Consider the following 20401-nt stretch of genomic DNA (forward strand, 5'->3'; position numbering starts at 1 on the left):
ACGGAGGCCTTGCACCTGCATTCTGCCCTCATGTTGCCTTGGTTCCATTGTAGCATGAGGGCAGCAAGTATGTGCAGTCATCCTCCTTGCATTTTGTGGCGTATTTGGTTCTCTTTGGAGACATCACTGTGGAAAGAAATGAACTTCTGTATACCTCAGGGTTCTCCCAGGTATGTAGAAATGTCCCTTTTGTTTTTGGTAGCCTGATTTTGTCTCCAAATTGATGGGGCATGGGGCCACTACTGCTATCAGAGGGAATTATGATGATAGGACAGGTAAAGTCACAACAGTGTGAGGGCAAAGAAGGACTGGAGGGGGGCATTGAATAAATTGGAATTGCTAGAACCTGGGTCTGCCTGGGGCCTACCTAATGCTAGGTTTGTGAGACAGGGAAATAGTGACTCAGTGATTAAGAAACTGCATCTGGAACTAGGATTCTTCATCTAGAAAGTGGCTATCTGCCCTGACCTCTTCTACTATCCCTTCTTCCATTTCCTGGTCTTACTGAAATCTAGCTCCTGCAGGTAGATAATTTTCAGCCAGTATCACATACAACCCCTGTGACAATGATTCTGATCATTATGGAGCCTGGATAATGTTTGGCTTACAAGATGTGCCTGGCCCACAGGAGGTTTTTCACACCTGGCTATTAGTTTGCATCTCCTCCGGAATGGAGGGAGTGTGTTCACATATTGGTTAAATTTACCTCGAAGTCCCTTTGAGCTATCAAGGAACACTTCACACACAATTCAAGTTTTTCATTGCATGTTAGAGTGTAGCCCGATTTATATCCGGGGTTTAAAAAATACACTTTTTGCATCGGGGTCTTTTTGGGCAAACTCAGACTCACAGTAAAGCCTCTCAGAAAACCCACGGTAAAGGCTGCTGTCTGGGAAAGCTCCAGGTGAATTAAATCAATTTATTTCTACAAGTTGCTTTAGGATTTGAAATTGAACATCTAGAATGTAGGGTCAATGTGACCTAGTTGATAAGGTCCTGGATTTGAAGTTGAGAATCTTGATAGGAAATCTAGATCCCAGTGGTACTGTTGAAAATAATTGTCTTTCAGCAGTAGATTTCCTTCAGCAAATGACATATCAAGTAGTTGTTAGCAGATATCAGGTGAATAATTTTATCATACTACTGGATAGTGTACAGTGTAGGGCTGTGCGAAACGTTTCGGATACAAAACATTTTGTACCCGAAACAGTCTGTTTCGGGTCTTTTGTAGGCAAAACAAAACACCCATTTTCCAGAACCGAAAGTTTTGTATACAAAACAAAACATCCCTGTTTTGGCTACAAAACATTTTGTTGTTTTGGACCTCCATTTTGTGGCGATCTCTGAGTCAGTCTCCATTTTGTGCTTGACATCTCTTTGAGTTTCCCGCCCTTCCAGTCTTCCGATCAGCAACCTAGAGCATGGGCTGACTTGCTGATGATTCCCTCCTTGTTCCCCAATGGCTCTTTTGCCTCTTGCCACTCTTTACTGAACCCACATTGGCCAGGGGAAGGGTCGGAGAAGGGGGGAATTCAAGGAGGGGTTTTCAATTCATTCAGCAAGTTAGTAGTCGCCATTCTGCCTTTCTGCCTCATTGGAGAGAGAGAGAACTAGTTTGCAGCATTGCATGCCTCATGTTGCCATGAGGCCATGACATTGCCTATGCCTGCCTTGTTACCAGCCTGAGCCCAGCTTGCCAGCCTGCTATGGCTGCTGCATGCCAGCCTGGGAATGGATTCAGGGGCAGAAGAGTGGGTTGGGTGATAGTGCTGAAACCTCCATCATTCCCTATGGAAAAGAACCTTGAAGACGAATAAACTTCATTAAATCTTTAAAAATCAGCCCTCTGCCCAATTCCCATGAAATAATTCTGGCAGCTTCCTTGCCCCCACTGGGCACTACCACCCACCCTACTCTGCTCCGGGCCACCCCTTTCCCCCTGATGTGAAGCTATACTTTTGCTGAAACCTCCATTATTCCCGCTGGGAAAAATCTTAAACTTCAAAAATTCACCAAAAATCAGCCCTTTGCCCATTTCCTCTGAAATTTGGGTGTTAGCTTCCACTCATTGGGCACTACCACTCCCACCCACTAGTTTTGCCCCAGGGCCATTTTTTAAAATCTAAAATGTTTCGGATACAGATTTTGCAATTTCAAACAAAGAACAAAATTGGGGTGTTTCAGATTGGCTGGTTTTGAACAAAGAACAAAATGGGGGTGTTTTGGATTCGGGCCAAAAACAAAACAGGAAAAAAAACCACGCACAACCCTAGTACAGTGCTTACTTGGTTGGTTCAGCACTGTCAGCCATAACAGCATTTAGAAAATTACTTGAGGCTGTTTGCCTGTTACTTAAATGTAGCTGTTCATTTCTCAGGTGTGACTAATCTAAGGTGTCCATCAGATCCTGGATGGTGGTACTGGAAGGGCAACTGTTATTACATAGAGACAACGATGGTGTTGACCTGGGAAAAAGCAAAGGATTTCTGTATGGCTTACAAAGAAGCTGATCTGCTGCCACCGCCAAGTGACACTGAGGAAAAGGTAGTATGCATCAATTTATGTAGCCCTGGAAAGATATAAGCAGCCCTGCTGGATCAGGCCCAAGGCCTATCTAGTCTTGCATCCTGTTTCTCACAGTGGCCCACCAGATGCCTCTGAGAAGCCCACAGGCAAGAAGTGAGGTCATGCTGTTGTGGCCACCCTGGCTACCACATTGGACCCGGAGTTACCAATCCAAAATTGTGTTAAATCAAGGCCTGTGTCTGATTCTACTTTATTAAGAAATTAATTGATGCCTGGACTCTGAGTTAAATGATTAACTCCCAAGAAACAAGCCATATTGTTTGTGCTTTGCTCTTGTGGTGATTGCCTTGGGAAGGCAAGAGATAATCCTGCATTTCCTATGGAAGGATACACTGTTTGCCTTCATCAGATGCATTGATTACTAGTCTCACACATATATCCTATTGCTGTTACTTTGGAATGTTTTTAGAATTACACACTAGGTAGATTAATACAAGAAGTGATTTAATTGCTATCTCACACTTGTAGCTTAGCTTCTTCCTTCTTAACACCTTTGAATTTTAACACTCTTTGAGGCAAATGTGCCAGAAGTCTGTGGACAAGAGAGAATGCCCATCTGCGAAGCTCAGAAATGCAGATTGTTTTAAGAACATAAGAATACAATGTTTCCTGACTAGGGTTGTGTGAATCGATTCGGATACAAATAGATTTGTACCCGAATCTAGCTGATTCGGGTGATTCGGAGACAAAACGAATCACCCCTGTGGTCCATTGGCTAGATTCGGGTACAAATCGAATTGCGGCTGATTCGATTCGAATCGATTTGGGTTTCGGATGTCCTATTAATTTCCCCAGATTCCCAGCTTTCATTTCATTCAGCTTTCTCACACTTGTAGCTTAGCTTCTTCCTTCTTAACACCTTTGAATTTTAACACTCTTTGAGGCAAATGTGCCAGAAGTCTGTGGGCAAGAGAGAATGCCCATCTGCGAAGCTCAGAAATGCAGATTGTTTTAAGAACACAAGAATACAATGTTTCATGACTAGGGATGTGTGAATTGATTCGGATACAAATCGATTTGTACCCGAATCTAGCTGATTCGGGTGATTCGGAGACAAAATGAATCACCCCTGTGGTCCATTGGCTAGATTCGGGTACAAATCAAATTGTGGCTGATTCGATTCGAATCGATTTGGGTTTCGGATGTCCTATTAATTTCCCCAGATTCCCAGCTTTCATTTTTTTTAAAAAAGCTAAGCTCTAGCCCTTATAGAAGTGGAGTTATGGAGAAAAATGTGTGGTCACTATTTTTCAAGTGTTCGGATTCTTTGGTGTATAATAACTTTCACTCAATGAATCCTTATGAGGATTCATTACACACCTTAATTTCTACCCCACTCCTACCTGCAAGGCAGTGAGGTACTACTCAGTTTAAGTTAAGTGCCTAATGAGTAGAGACTACCACCCAAATTGCAGAGGAATTGGGCAACGGGCTGGTTTTTGGTAAATTGTTGAAGTTTTCCATAGGAAATGATGTAGGTTTCAGCAGCCCCATAACTGCACTTGGGGGGTGCTGGGGTGGCCCAGAGTGAGTGGTGGTGTAGTGAACAGAGGGTGCCAGCCACCCCCATGGGTTTCTAGCCCATGGGGTTCAGGGTTCTGTTGTTTCTGAGGTGTTCTGAGTGTAGATTCTCTGGTAGCAAATGAGATTTTCAATACAAACCATGAATCCACTCTCATTGGCTACCATAGAATCTACACTCAGACCACCTCAGAAACAACAGAACCTTGTACCCCATGGGTTAGCAACCCCATGGGAGTGGCTGGCACCCTATGTGCACTACACCACCACTCACTCTGGGCCACCCCAGCGCCCTCCAAGTTCACTTATGGGGCTGCTGAAACCTCCATTATACCTTATAGGGAAAAACCTTAAAGATGAGTAAACTTCAATTATTCACCAAAAACCAGCCCTTTGCCCAATCCCTCTGCAATTTGGGTGGTAGCCTCCACCCATTACGCACTACCACCTCACCACACTCTTCCACCCCAGATCCCACTTTATGCCACAAATCTTCCTCAAAGACACAAAAACCTTCAACTATTCACCAAAAACTAGCCCTTTGCCCAATTCCTCTGCAATTAGAGATCCAGCGTGGTGTAGTGGTTAGAGTGCTGGACTAGGACCAGGGAGACCCGAGTTCAAATCCTCATTCAGCCATGAAACTAGCTGGGTGACTGGGCCAGTCACTTCTCTCTCAGCCTAACCTACTTCACAGGGTTGTTGTGAAAGAGAAACTCAAGTATGTAGTAAACCGCTCTGGGCTCCTTGGAGGAAGAGCGGGATATAAATGTAGTAATAATAATAAATAATAATAATAATAATTTGGGTGGTAGCCTCCACCCATTAGGCACTATCACCTCACCACACTCTTCCATGCCAGATCCCACTTTATGCCTCGAATCTGCCTCAAAGACACTAAACCTTCAACAATTCACCAAAAATCAGCCTTTTGTCCAATTCCTCTGCAATTTGGGTGGTAGCCTCCACCCATTAGGAACTTAACTTAAACTGAGTAGTACCTCACTGCCTTGTGGGTGGGAGTGGGGTGTAGTTAGCACATGGCAGTTGACAATTGGCACTGTCTAAAAGACAGTCAAAATGAATAGAAGAAATTAAGGTGTGTAATGAATTCTCATAAGGATTCATTGAGTGAAAGTTATTATACACCAAAGAATCCGAACACTTAAAAAATAGTGACCACACATTTTTCTCCATAACTCCACTTCTATAAGGGCTAGAGCTTAGCTTTTTTAAAAAAATGAAAGCTGGGAATCTGGGGAAATTAATAGGACAGATCCAAAACCCGAATCAATTTGATTTGGATCAACCGTGATTCGGATCCGAATCGAATTTGGGGTGATTCGGATGGGTCAGATTCGGATCCAAATCGAATCAGGGCTGTTTCGATTCGGTTACAAATCGAAACACAGAAAATCCAAATTGTACACCCCTATTCCTGACAACACTGACTGACACTATGCAGGGAATGGCCTCATATCTTCAGCCTTCCTCTGACAGACAAATAGACATTGTCACGATCAATTAACATTTTGAGATTCAGGAAGAATGCTGTTATCTTGAGAAAACTATGTCTAGATCAAATTATCAAACAACTATAAGAAGTCAGCTCTCTGGGTATAGCTTCATCAATCTTTGCAGAACAAGCAAGACTTGCTCATGTGCATACCCAAGTGCCAGCTGTCTAGCTGTGTAGCTAGCAGGGGTTCTTGGCTTGCAGAAGAGAGACTGCTTGGTGATTCTTGCTGCAGGGCATGGAATCAGGGGCTATCTCTGTGAACCCCAGCACCAGCTTTTCATCTGAAGCTTTGCCTGCAATGCTTCCCAGCAACGGACACTAGCCTTGCATCCATTTGGCCATGACAAGATCTGGTAATATGCCTCTTCAAAGAACCAGCCTTTGCCTCCAACTTCCCTCCCGCTCACTAAACCCTGGTGCTCTGCCATTCCTCCTTCCAAGCAACTCCCCCATCTCCTTTCCAGTTTCTCAATTTCTTGCTAGTTAGAAGTAATTACTGTGATTACCTACATATCCACACATATGATAGGAACGCTGCTTGGTTATTACTAGTAGCTGTGATTGATTGATTTGTTTCTTGCTCGGTTAAATTGATGTCATGGCTCTGACAATCTTTTATATTCAATAAAAGCCAAAGAATAATGTGAGAGTATTTCATCTTCTTTCTACCTTTGGGCCCAGAACACACATGTTCACCGTATAAAGAACTGGTCACTTTGTGACACTGATGAAACACACCTAATTTCCTGTGCTAGCTCGCTCTGGAGCATATCTAGTGTACAAATCAGGCTTGGCTCACAACAACACCCTCTCTCCTGCTTTTGCTCTCCTGCAACTGGTATTCAGAGGCATCTTGCATTTATAGATGGGATTAAAAGTAACTGATCAGAGCAACTCCCTTTATTTAGATCTAGATATTAAATTTAGCATACTTTTTGAGAGCAAGCGGTATCTGCAAACCTCTCTTCTACCATTTGAGCCCTGACTTGAGAATATTGAAATAATGCTGTGTTGACATAGACGGGATATACTTGTTTTTTAAAGGTTGAAAAAACCCTCTGCATTAAAGGTTTATTCTATCCATTGACTGTAACTGTTGTTTTACTCATATTATTTCCATTTATAGAACAGGCTGTATCATTTCCCTTTGCTCTCATTTCTTGGACAAATTGGCAAGGGTGGTGATTAAAAATACTTTTATATCACTTTTCAACAGAAAAGGGTTCTCAAGAAATTTACATAGCAGAATAGATGAGCATTTGGTTCCCTGTCCCCAAAAGACTCGCTATCTAAAAACATACAAATGAGACATGGGCAGGGCAACACCTATGGAAGATGCTGGGCTGAACAGGGACAGTTGCTCTCCCTCTGCAAAATATGAGAGTGCTGGCAGTATAAAGGTGCCTCTTTGCCTAATTGGCAAGTGTTATAATTGTACAGCTGTAAAACACATTTTTGTGTTTTACATTCAATAAGTTCCTAACAAGCCTTGAAGAAAAGAGATCTGTGAAGAAAACAAAAAGATATCTATGGAAAACTCCTTATTCCAGCTAATAGTTCCTATGTTGTACTGTTCCTCAGCTTCAACCAGTTTTTGTTGAGGGTGGTAAGTGAAGCAGGTGACTTTGCTATTGATCTGCAGATTATCTACCTGAAGAATGATATCTGGAAGTCAGGTATTTAGAGCCAAACACAACTGCTATAGAAGTAGTTATCAGTGTGGTAACGCTGAATCTGCTTCTCATTGATTGTTACTGTATTCCCTCAAAGAGGCTCTGTAGAAATGGATCTGTAGTAAACATATACCAGCAACTCTGGCCACCTAATGGCGCAGCAGGGAAATGACTTGACTAGCAAGCCAGAGCTTGCTGGTCTGAATCCCTACTGGTATGTTTCCCAGATTATGGGAAACACCTATATCGGGCAGCAGCAATATAGGTAGATGCTGAAAGGCATCATCTCATACTGCGTGGGAGATGACAATGGTAAACAACTCCTGTATTCCACCAAAGAAAACCACAGGGCTCTGTGATTGCCAGGAGTCGACATCGACTTGATGGCATACTTTACCTTTACCAGCAAATAAGGTTGGGTGAAAGTGCTCTTTAGAGAAGTATGCCCTTTTGAAGACTGTTTGTTGTGTTCTGTTTCTGTGTCTGACTTTTAATTCTGACTTGCCCTCATAGGTGTAAATGTTCAGATTTATTGGGTCATTGCTTAGGCCATAGATTCCACTAACATCTTTCAATGCCACAGGTAGGATACAGAAGATGTGGACAATTTTAACATTAGAGAAGCTTATAAACTAATATGATACATGTCATCCTTAAGATGGCATGAAGACTGTTGTCTAAAATAAATATCTTCTTAATCTGCAGATCTGGCTGACTTCCATGATAAAGGGTGTTGTGTGGATTGGCCCAGAAGGGGCAAAAGCCAAGAATACAGTCGACTTGTAAGTGAAGCCGTAATGGTTTGCTTCATTGAAGGAATGTTAGGCAGGTTATATCTCTGATGTGGTTAAGGCAGAAATAGTGGGAATTAGTGTTATAATTGAGTTGATGTCAGCATATTATTGTTCACATACACTTGAGTTCCCTGGAATAGAAATAAATCAATTCATCTACAGAATGGACAGTGTCAGTTGATTTATGGAGGGAACCCTATCTAACTATTAATTTTATTTTAAAATGTATATCCTGATTATCAGCCTTATCCTCCTTTGAGATTATTATTGGCCAACCAGGTTTTTTGGTTTTGCTTGCCTAATTGGGATTCTGTTGTTTGTGTAATGCAGAAACTCTGTTGAATACTGAAATAGCAGAATGAAATGTGGTAGGGGTGTGCAATTCGGATTTTCAGTGTTTCAATTTGGATATGAATTGAAACACCACTGATTCATTTTTGGGTCTGAATCTGACGCATCCAAATTAATCTGAATCCGAATCGATTCGTATCTAGAAAACGGGTCCCAGGGCCAAAAGAGTGGGGTGGGATGGTAGTGCCTAATGGGTGGAGGCTACCACCCGTACTGCAGAGGGATTAGGCAAAGGGCTGATTTTTGGTGAATTGTTGAAGTTTACGCGTCCTTAAGGTTTTTCCCCATAAGGTATAATGGAGGTGTATCGCTTCACATCGGGGGGAAAGGGGTGGCCTGGAGCGGTGTGGGGTTGGTGCTAGTGCCCAAGGGGGGCAAGGAAGCTGCCAGAATTGTTTCAAAGGATTTGGGCAGAGGGCTGATTTTTGTTGATATGTTGAAGTTTACGCATCTCTTTAAGGTTTTTCTCCATAGGGAATCATGGAAGTTTCAGCATAACTGCACTTCAGGGGTGCTGGGGTGGCCCAGAGCGAGTGGCGGTGTTGTGCACATAGGGTGCCAACCACCCCCATGGGTTTCTAACCCATGGGGTACAGGGTTCTGTTGTTTCTGAGGTGTTCTGAGTGTAGATTCTCTGGTAGCAAATGAGAGTGGATTCACAGTGGTCAGAGGATGCATTCTTGCTCACCTCCTAACAAGAACTCTTTCTTATCTACACTGGCATCCAGTTAATTTCCAGGCTGAACTTAAAATACTTGCAAAGTAGCGGGCAACTTATAACATTATCGTACATCTACCTGCAACAGCATATTGTGCATTTTCTACTAATCTTTCAGTCAATCCGGGGACATCCTACTGAACAAGTGATAAAAATCAGAGCTGATAGATTTTGGTTTTGGGGTCAAATTTAGGTTCCTAAACTGGAATGTGAAGATTTGGGGTGAAATTTCAGTTTCAAACCAAAACTTACAGCATTTGAAATTTCAGTATTTCAGATTTTTGATATTTTGTTTCAGTTGTTTTTCATGAATTTGTTGGTTTTTCTTCTGTGCTTCTCTAGCCTACTGACCTTAGAAGCTTGTTTGTTGCCCTATTTTATATTTAACCTTGTTTTTCTTATGCTTTTGACATTTTAGTCGAGATTTGTGTGGAAAAGCTGCTCCCACCTGCACACAAATGGATGAGAATGGGAACCTTAAGCAAGAGATTTGTTCCTCCTTGGCTGCCTGGGGATGTAAAAGGAGTGTAGGTAAGAGGAAATTCATTGGCATTCTCAACTAAAAAGCATTGAGTTTGTTTCAGAATTGTATGCATAGATTTTCAAAGTGTGCAGAAGATCTTTGGGGTTCTCTTCATGCCTAATTTCAGATAAGATGTACATATCTTAGTTGAATTTATGACTTTACTTTTAACTATTGTGATTTGACTACATCATTATTCCTCTATAAGTTTGTCGGGGTCAAGGTCCTGTATGTAAAACATTTTATATTCTTCTGCATGGTCTCTGTTGTTCACACTGATGGGTTTTTGTGCCTGCACAGAAGCTCTCTTGGGAACCTTCTAAAAGCTCTCTCTCCCTAATAGAACAATAGATTTTGTTCTATTCTTTGGGAAAAGACCCTGGCAGCCCCAACCACCATGTCCTTGTCTTCATCGGTACCAATTGTTCTCAGTACAGACCTATCACTTCCGGGGGTGCCTGAGCTCGGTACAGTATCAAAGAGTTATCCCAAAACTTTGATACATTATTCAGTTCCTCAAGGGGACAAGATGGATGAAGTGTCTTTGGTCTTGAACATGAAGACCCTCTCCACACCAAGGGAACCTGTATCCAAAGAAGAGGAATTCAACTATGCATTGGAGGATTGCTGCTTCCTTCATGACAGGAATAGGTACTGAACCTATTCCATTTGACACCAAGAGTCTTACCATCCAAGGCCCTATAGATCTGGATAGTGGTTCCATACATCCATAATTAGTGGGTTCTGTGCCTGCGCAGATCAGCTTCGGGCAGAATTCGTTAGCTCCTCATGACACCTGCAACTGCCAGTTGCATGTGACTGAAGTACCCTCTAGTGGTGGTTGGGTGGCCCTTCATTCAGTTTCTTGATAAGGGGGTCACTGGGGACCTCCCCCCATATTGCCTCGTGTTAGATCCTCCTCCTCGACGTTGGTGTTGAGTACCGTGTCCACTATGACTGTAATTGTAAGATTTGTCAACTCTTCCTGCGTCCCAGTACGGCTCAATGTCGAAGCCACCTTGTCATTCATCCTCGCCATCGACGTTGACATCGACCCAGCCTCCCTCAACGTCGCTCTGGAACAGTGCGATGTCGAAGCCGCCTTGGTTGTTTCCGACATCGACAGAGACCCAGCTAGACCTGGCCCTGTTTCCCTTGATGTCTAATGTTCATGATGTTGAGCGGTTTCTGTCCGGGAGCACAGTGTCGATGGCGACTGATGCGGCGTTGGTGCCAGGGATAACGAAGCCGCCCGGTGCAAAGGTGTCTCAAAAGCCTGTAAGCCCAAAGATGAAGGAGTGTGAGCAGCACTGTGGCTACGGCGCTCCGTGTGATGACGCTTATGTTTCTTAGGTGAGGGCTCCGGCGCCAAAACCATGCCTTTCCTCTTTGTGCTGGACTGCGGGCCCTCCGGCCTCTTAAACGAAGCTAAGCCGTCCGACGCCGAGACGGTCGACAGCAAGACTTTCAATGTTGAGGGATTTTTCGGGAGTTTAGACGGCAATTTAGGTGCAGGTTCTGGTGGTGGCACATCCGCGGAAGCCCCTTTGGGCAAAAGAGCTTCTTCCAGCAAGTAAACTTTAAGGCATGCCTCGTGGTTTTTCAGCGTCTGCTTACTAAAAGTTACACAGATGGAACAATCGTTCGCAGCATGCGCTTCTCTCAAACAGAATAAGCAGAGGGTGTGGCTGTCTGTTGAGGGCAATTGCCTGTTACCATGGCAATTGCCTCACCTCTTGAAAGTAGTCTTCTCCTTACCCGATTTTCCTGTGCCACTCATACTTGTTGCCATAAAAAAGCGTAATTCGAGAAGAGTAGTCATCCATTCTGCGGTCAAAGGGAGAGACAGAGATTGCGCCACACCAAAGGAAAATTGAAAGAGTTGTCTAAGTCCGTTCCCAGTTGTCGATTAAGGGTGAGAGACAGAAATAGTACCAAATCCACAGGAGTTTCCAAAAGAATTGTCGAAGTCTGTTTCCAGTAGTCAAAGGGCCAAGCTAAGAGTAATAAACTTTTCTCCGAGGAGCAAACTGTCTCTGTGGACCGATCGCTATGGTGATCAGAAAAAAACTGAATGAAGGGGCACTCAACCACCATTAGAGGGTACTGCAGTCACGTGCAACTGGTGGTTGCAGGCATCGCGAGGAGCTAACGAATTCTGCCCGAAGCTGATCTGCGCAGGCAGAATCAGTTACATCTAATTATGGATGTATGGAACCACTATCAGAGTCTTACCATCCAAGGTCCTACAGTTCCAAACACTTTTAATCTGAATGGGATGACAGGTTTTCCAATTACTCCACGTCCCCATCACTGTTCTACAGATGGAATGAGGGCAGATCCACAATATCATCCCATTATGGAATCATTCTAGACCATCTCCAACCTCATACCGAAGGCTCCCCTGGTTCCCATATCAGGGTAGAAGCCAAAGCCTCTCGCTCTTGTCTGTGGAACTGTACAAGATGTCAGTCACTTACAAGGTCTCAGTCTCCTGTTGCACAACTTCCACCAGTCCCAAAACAGCCAACAATTGACAAAATTCCAATAGATCCACCAATACAGCCAACTCCGGTCCAGCCTGAACCTCAACCAGGAAATAGTATTATGCATGATGTACCAGATCAGACTGTCTCTACTGTGGTATGTAAAATGCAATCTGATCCCATTACACAGTACATTGAACCTGAACAAGATGAATCAGAGGCGGAGACAAACACTACGAAGCCAGCATACATTCTTCTCCATTAGATGGCATTCCAGATCCCAGGCCTGAATCTCCATCAAACCACTCAGAGTATGTTCATCACATGGTAGCTTCTTTATGGCTTCAGGTTAAACAACTTGTAGTCTCAGAGGAGCCCATCTTTGGTCTTATTGACTGGGACATCAACTCTCCGGTTTCACTTCCATGGTTTAAAATGCTTCTGGACATCACCTGATCCTGCTGGGAAAAACCATCTTCCATTCAGCCTACATCTAATAGACTGAAATCTTTTTACAGGGTTCAATGGGACAATTGTGCATTCTTACAAAAACACCCTTCCCTCAACTTGATTGAAGTGGCACAATCAAACTCACACATGATGTCAGTGTCCTGGACCCGATAGGGAACAGTGACCATCGTGCGATCCAATTCAGAATACATGCGGGGAGAGAATCACCAGAGAAGTATTTCAGATGTCTTTACAGACACTTTGAATTTCAGAAGAGGAAACTTCTCCAAAATGGGGAGTATGGTGAAAAGAAAATTGAAAGGAAAAATCAGGAGAGTCACTTCGCTCCAGAATCCATGGAGTTTACTCAAAAGCACAATACTAGAAGCCCAGTTAGACTGTATACCAAAATGGAGGAAAGGTACCACTAAGTCCAGGAGGATGCCAGCATGGCTAACAGGTAAATTCAAAGAAGCCATAAAAGGGAAGAAGATTTCCTTCCGAAATTGGAAGGCCTGCCCAAATGAAGAGAACAGAAAGGAACACAAACTCTGGCAAAAGAAATGCAAGGTGAAAATAAGGGAAGCAAAAAGAGAGTTTGAAGAACATTAGTTAAAAGCATCAAGGGGAATAACAAAAACTTCTTTAAATACATCAGAAGCAGGAAACCTGCCAGTGAGGTGGTTGGACCATTATACAATGAGGGAGTGAATGGCATTATTAAGGAGGGTATGGAGGTTGCAGAGAAGCTAAGTAACCTTTTTGCATCTATCTTTCTGAGGAAACTTAGTGGTCATGGGATAAGGGGACAAGTACATGTGTGGATTGCTAACTGTTTGAAGGACAGGAAACAGAGGGTAGGTATAAATGGAGAGTTTTCACAATCGAGGGAAGTAAGAAGTGGGGTCTCTCAGGGATGTGTACTGGGGCCAGTGCTGTTTAATTTTATTCATAAATGATCTAGAAGTTGGGGTAAGCAGCGAGGTGGCCAAATTTCCAGATGATACTAAACTATTTAAGGTAATGAAATCCAAAACAGATTGTGAAGAGCTCCAAAAGGATCTCTCCAAACTGAGTGAGTGGGCAACAAAATGGCAAATGGTGTTCAGTGCTGGCAAGTGTAAAGTGATGCACATTGGGACGAAAAGCCCCAACTTCACATATACAGTGATAGAATCTGAGCTGTCAGTGACTGATCAGGAGAGGGATCTTGGGGTAATAATAATAATAATAAATAATAATAATAATAATTCGATTTCTATACCGCCCTTCCAAAAATGGCTCAGGGCGGTTTACAAAGAGAAATAACAAATAAGATGGCTCTGGTGGACAGTTTGTTGAAAGTGTCGACTCAGTGTGCGGCAGCTGTGAAAAAGGCCAATTCCATGCTAGGGATCATTAGGAAGGGAATTGAAAACAAAACTGCTAATATTATAATGCCCTTATACAAAACTGTTGTGCAGCCACACTTGGGAGTACTGTGTACAGTTCTGGTCACCACATCTAAAAAACCACATTGTAGAACTGGAAAAGGTGCAGAAGAGGGCAACCAAGATGATCAGGGGCCCAGAACACCTTTCATGAGACAAGGCTACAACACCTGGGGCTTTTTAGTTTAGAAAAAAAGACAACTATGGGGAAACATGATAGAAGTCTATAAAATCTTGCATGGTTTGGAGAAAGTGGATAGAGATAATTTTTTCTCCCTCTCCTCCATGAAGCTATCCAAACCCCTCTTAAAGCCATCCAGGTTGTTGGCTGTAACCATATCTTGTGGCAGAGAATTCCACAAGTTGATTATGCGTTGTGTGAAAAAGTACTTCTGTTCGTTGGTCCTAGATTTCATGGCAATCAGTTTCATGGGATGACCCCTGGTTCTAGTGTAATAGGAGAGGGAGAGGAATTTCTCCCTGTCCACTTTCTCCAAACCATGTATGGTTTTATAGACCTCTATCATGTCTCCCCTCAGTTGTCTTTTTTCGAATCTAAAAAGCCCCAGGTGTTGTAGCTTTGCCTCATAAGAAAGGTGCTCTAGGCCCCTGATCATCTTGGTTGCCCTCTTCTGCACCTTTTCCAGTTCCACAATGTCCTTTTTTAAATGTGGTGACCAGAACTGTACGCAGTACTCCAGGTGCGGTTGCACCATAGTTTTGTATCAGGGCATTATAATATTAGCAGTTTTGTTTTCATTCCCCTTCCTAATGATCCCTAGCATGGAATTGGCCTTTTTCACAGCTGCTGCACATTGAGTTGACACTTTCAACAAACTGTCCACCATGACCCCAAGATCCCTCTCCTGGTCAGTCACTGACAGCTCAGATTCCATCATTGTATATGTGAAGTAGGGGCTTTTCGTCGCAATGTGCATCACTTTACACTTTCCAACATTGAACCTCTTTTGCCACTTTGTCGCCCACTCCCCCAGTTTGGAGAGATCCTTTTGGAGCTCCTTACAATCAGTTTTGGATTTCACTACTCAAAAGATTTTGGTATCATCTGGAAATTTGGCCACCTAGCTGCTTACCCCTACTTCTAGATCATCCTCTCTAATAAAATGCTTGGTGTCCGTCCGTGGACAACCAAGCATGTGTCCGTGCCTCCCTCGGCCATTCTGGGCATGCGCGGAGCGCATGCTCAGGACGGCCGAGGCAGAACGGAGACAGAGAAAAGGCGGCCATGTTTTTGACTCTGTCCGGCCGTGGGGAGGGCAGATGCGGCTTCGGCAGCCGCTTGGAGACAGAGGCGGAGGCGGAACCCAAACACCCGTGGGCGGCATTTCCAAAACGTTCAGCGGAGCAGCCAAGCGGCTGCGAGAGCTGCTGGGAGTCAGAGGCGGAAGCAGCGGCTCCAGGACCGCCACGAAGAGTGTAGAGGCGGCACTTTAAGAATATGAGAAACCGCGGCGAAAGCCAGGAAGAGGCGGCGGGGGAAGCCGGCCGAGGTGGCGGTGGAGCCGCCGCCGAGGCCTGGCAGCGCCGCCAGAGCCGGGCGGGAGGGAGAATTTGGGGCCCTTGCCCGGCCGCGGAAACCGGCCGCGGCATGGAGCCTGGTGGCGGCGGTGACAATTGGTGGTTGTGGGGGCCGGACACGGAGGCAAGTCGGAGGGGGAAGGAAGGTGGGAGGTGGAGAAGGTGCTAGCGCCCGTTATTACAACGGGCCTGATAACACTAGTTTATGAATAAATTAAAAAACACCGGTCCCAGTACACATCCCTGGGGGACCCCACTTCTTACTTCCCTTGATTGTGAAAACTCTCCATTTATACCTATCCTCTGTTTCCTGTCTTTCAACCAGTTTGCACTTGTCCCCTTATCCCATGACCGCTAAGTTTCCTCAGGAGTCTTTGACGAGGAACTTTGTCAAAAGCTTTTTGGAAGTCCAGGTATACTATGTCAACTGGATCACCTTGATCCACACACTTGTTGACACTCTCAAAGAACTCCAAAAGGTTTGTGAGGCAAGATTTATCTTTGCGGAAGCCATGCTGATTCACCCCCAGCAGGGCCTGTTCTTCTGTGTGCTTTACAATTTTGTCCTTGAGGATGCTTTCCATCATTTTGCCTGGAACAGACGTTGAGCTAACCGGCCTGTCGTTTCCTGGATCACCCCTGGATCCCTTTATGAAAACTGGTGTTACATTTGCTACTTTCCAGTCCTCTGGTACAGAGCCTGATTTCAGGGATAAGTTATATATTTTAGCAAGGGGGTCTACAATTTCACATTTGAGTTCTTTGAGGACTCTTTGATGGATGCCATCCGGCCCTGGTGATTTGTTAGTTTTCAGTTTTTTCAGACAGTTTAGAACATCATCTCTTGTCACTTCTATCTGACTCAGTTCTTTAGCTTCCATCCCCGAAAAGCCTGGTTCAGGAACAGGTATATTCTCAGTATCATCTGCCGTAAAGACAGACGCAAAGAACTTATTTAGCTTCTCTGCAACCTCCTTATCCTCCTTAATAATCCCTTTCACTCCCTCAATGTCTAATGGTCCATCCGTTTCTTCAGTTTCTTCAGAAACTGAACTTCATGTATGGTGTCCCTCAGGGCTCCGTATTGTCTTCGATGTTGTTTAACATCTACATGAAACCACTGGGAGAGCTCATCAGTAGGTTTGGTGTGGGGTGTTATCAGTATACTATTGACACCCAAATCTTTTTCTCCATGTCAACATCATCAGGAGAAGGCATAACCTCCCTAAATGCCTGCCTGGAGGCAGTGATGGGCTGGATGAGAGGTAACTAGCTGAGTCTGAATCCAGATAAGACGGAGGTACTTATTGTGCAGGGTCAGAACTCAGTCAGGAGATGATTTTGATCTGCCAGTTCTGGATGGGGTCACACTTCCCCAGAAGGAACAGGTATGCAGTCTGGGGGTAATTCTGGACACAAACCTCTCCCTGGTGTCCCAGGTTGAGGCAGTGGCCAGAGGTGCCTTTTATCAGATTCAGCTGATATGTCAGCTGCATCCATTTCTTGAGATAAATGCCCTCAGAACAGTAGTACATCTGTTGGTCACCTCCAGACTTGATTACTGCAATGCGCTCTATGTGGGGCTGCCTTTGTACGTAATCCAGAAACTGCAGTTGGTCCAGAATGCGGCAGCCAGGTTGGTCTCTGGGTCATCTCTGAGAGACCATATCACTCTATCTTAAAAGATCTACACTGGTTGCCAGTAGGTTTCTGCGCAGAATACAAGGTTTTGGTTATAACCTATAAAACCCTAAACAGCTTTAGGATATTTAAGAGAATGTTTTCTTCACTATGAACCACACTGCCCATTGAGATAATTTGAAGAGGTTCTTCTGCAGTTGCCACCGGCTCGTCTGGTGGCTACTCAGGGACGGACCTTCTCCATTGCTGCCCTGAGGCTTTGGAACACACTTCCTGCTGAAATAAGAGCCTCCCCATCTCTTACAACTTTTAAAATGGCAGTCAAGATGCATTTGTTCACCCAGGCTTTTAATTAGATATTGTTTTAATTGTGTTTTAAATAGTTTTAACTTTTAAATTTTAATTGTTGTAATGTTGTAATCTTTTTACCTTTTAAAAAAAATTGTTTTGTTGTAAACCATCCAAGACTTGCATTTTGGGTGGTATACAAATGTATTAAATAAATAAATAAATAAATAAATAAATAAATAAATAAATAAATAAATAGTTATTAGGGTCAAAAGTAGTTTTTTGTTGAACTGTGAATGATTCCAGGATTCAGACTGACTGCTTTGTGGAATAGCTCAGAGCATCCTCTTGAAATGCAGCATTCATATCTCTTTGCTCAGTGAAAAACAGGAGTGACTAGCTACAATGTCATGGTGATTGTAAAGAGGCAAACCAGGAAGCTCTGAGTAAATGCATGTTAGAAAAATTGTTAATATTGGAGTAACCATGGAAATAAGAGACAAACTGCTTTAGGAAAGTACAAGAAAAAATGAGGTGCTTGTCAAATGTCTTTCAGAAGCTGAAATGTTTCAGGAATATTCTGGAAGGATGCTTCTCCTTCCTTTGGAAAGCAAAACATATGCAGATAAAGAACATGCAAGGTCAGCCTGCCTTTTAGAAGAAAAATGCACTGGAATCAGCTACTGGGAAAACCAGTATATACCAGTCAGTGGTAAAGAACTGATCTTAACTAATAGGATGGATGTCACATATATGAAAACAGGTAATTGCCCACTCATAAGTGTAATACTTTGGGGAAAGATTATATCATGGAATAGCAAACACATATACTTAAAAAGGCATGGATCACTTTTACTTATCATTATCTTAGTAACCTATTCATCATCATGTTTCAGAAGTTTAGCATAAAGTCAGGTGTCTGTAGTCTCATATATGGGAACTTTTTTTATCACTAGCTATACGGCTACATCTGCACCTATATTTTAAAAAGACAGGTCCCAACATTCCATCATATTTTGTCATGACCAACAAAATGAAAGTATAACAAAGCTTGCCAGGCCTTGATTTAGATCTCAGTGGCTCCTATTGAGTTAAGTGCAGCAAAGTGAGCAGGCTGCAACATGGGCAAAGTTGAGAGGGGACAAAACCTGACTCTTAACCCAGATATTTCAGTTGGCAAAAGTACTGGGCAGGTTTAGTCCCACCCAGGGGCACACCTAGGTAATTTTGGTGCCTGGACCTGAAGGGCTTTGGAGCCGCTGCCCCCTCCCCTGGCTGCAAGTTAAAATTAAAAAGTTAAAAACTGCATTTTTCAAAGGCCTTCCATCGAGGGCTTCCCCAGAAGAATACCGCTGCTGCCCTGCCACACCAAACTGCACCACCGAAAGGTCCAAGGGGGCCTCCTGTTGACACCCCACCCTGCCACTGCCCCACAGCGCTGAACCACAGTGCTGAAAAACATCAAGAATTCTAGCCAACATGTGTGTGGCCAGGGGGTGGGGGGTGAGCTGAGCAGGCCTCCCCCACCCACATGGTGGCAGTGGGCAGAGCAGGAGCAGCCGCTGGGACTGATCATTTGGCCCAGCGGCCCTTGAGAACTGTAAGGCATTCCAGCATGCCTGTGCAACTTCACGGGCTTGCGACACTTTATTCTAATTGTGCAGGCATACTGGAATGCCCCCCAGTTTTCAAGGGCCGCTGGGACAAACAGGCCCAGTGGCCCCTCCCACTCTTCCCACCACTACCACCACGTGGGTGGGGGAGGCCTGCTCGGCTTACCCCCCGCCCCTGGACGCGGACATGGCAGCTAGACTTCTTGAAGTTTTTGGTGCCGTGGTTCTGCGTCATGGGGTGGGCACAGGGTGGGGTGGTGGCAGGAGGTCCCCTGGGCCTTTGGAGGCCACCCTGGACCTTGGAGGTCACGGACCAGGTCCCCAAGGTTCGGGGGTATGAGTGCCTCTGGTCACACCACCCAAGTTTTCCTCAAGTGCTGTCATTTACTTTCTCCCATATTAGTGAATGGTTGCCATTCCTTACTTGAGGGAAAATAAAATGCTGCATATAGGGACAGTGTTGCAACTGGCGTAAAACATGCCCTACAACTTCTGACATAGTATTGTTCTGCCTCCTTCCTCTCTTGAAGGCAGCTCCAAGATTGAAGCTCCAGGATTAGGGTGTATGGCTTAGGAGTTCAAAGGCCGTATTTGAAAAGTAAGCCTGGCCATTGCCCCTTGTGGGACAGTGGCAATCACTGGGGAATGACTGTTTCTTTTGTATCATTTTTGCTTTCAGCTTCTGTTTCTATGCAGAATAAAGTAATATATGCAAAGACATAAGCTAGTAGGGTATTCATCTGGATAGTGAGTGCCTCGACACTCATAAAAAATGGGTTCTGTGCTTGCGTAGGACTGTTTTGGGTAGTATTCATTAGCTACTCGTGATGCCTTTTAACCACCCCTGTATGAGCCGTGCAGCAACTATTGAGGCAGTTAGGTGTCTTGTTATTCAGTTTCTTCCTGACCACCGATACACTTGAACCTTGGGAACTTCACAGCTTCTTCGAAGAAACAATTACAATTTGATTTACTGTTAAACACTTTGGCTAAACTAGTACGACCATTCTTTGCTTTCCCCTCAACTTTAAGCATAAAAACAGACATTACCTATAACAATGACTAGACCTCGGAACGGCACAAACAGCAACTCAAACCATTTCACATAGGTCCCTGATTCTCCTCTAAAAACAGAAACAAAAGTAAAAAATAATAACTCTAACAACAACAAGGAATTCGAGTAACTTTTGCCCATGAATACTCCTATTAAAGAAAAAACCACCTTAAGAGGTGTATCCGCTGTAGGGAAAGCTCCCCTCAATGGACAGA

General features: G+C 44.0%; 1 protein-coding gene across 8 annotated transcripts in view; it reads left to right on the plus strand.

Annotated features, from left to right (window-relative positions):
* Window positions 1-20401, plus strand: part of LOC128345453 (uncharacterized) — a 244597-nt gene that overhangs the window by 184282 nt on the left and 39914 nt on the right. For all 8 annotated transcript variants that reach the window (XM_053297393.1, XM_053297396.1, XM_053297395.1 and 5 more), the window contains 4 exons: window positions 2378-2544; window positions 8005-8081; window positions 9581-9693; window positions 18076-18282. In XM_053297393.1, the coding sequence (XP_053153368.1) occupies window positions 2378-2544; window positions 8005-8081; window positions 9581-9693; window positions 18076-18282 (564 nt within the window). The remainder of the gene's footprint in view (window positions 1-2377; window positions 2545-8004; window positions 8082-9580; window positions 9694-18075; window positions 18283-20401) is intronic.

This window comes from Hemicordylus capensis, chromosome 2, assembly GCF_027244095.1.
Source record: "Hemicordylus capensis ecotype Gifberg chromosome 2, rHemCap1.1.pri, whole genome shotgun sequence".
Taxonomy (NCBI): domain Eukaryota; kingdom Metazoa; phylum Chordata; class Lepidosauria; order Squamata; family Cordylidae; genus Hemicordylus; species Hemicordylus capensis.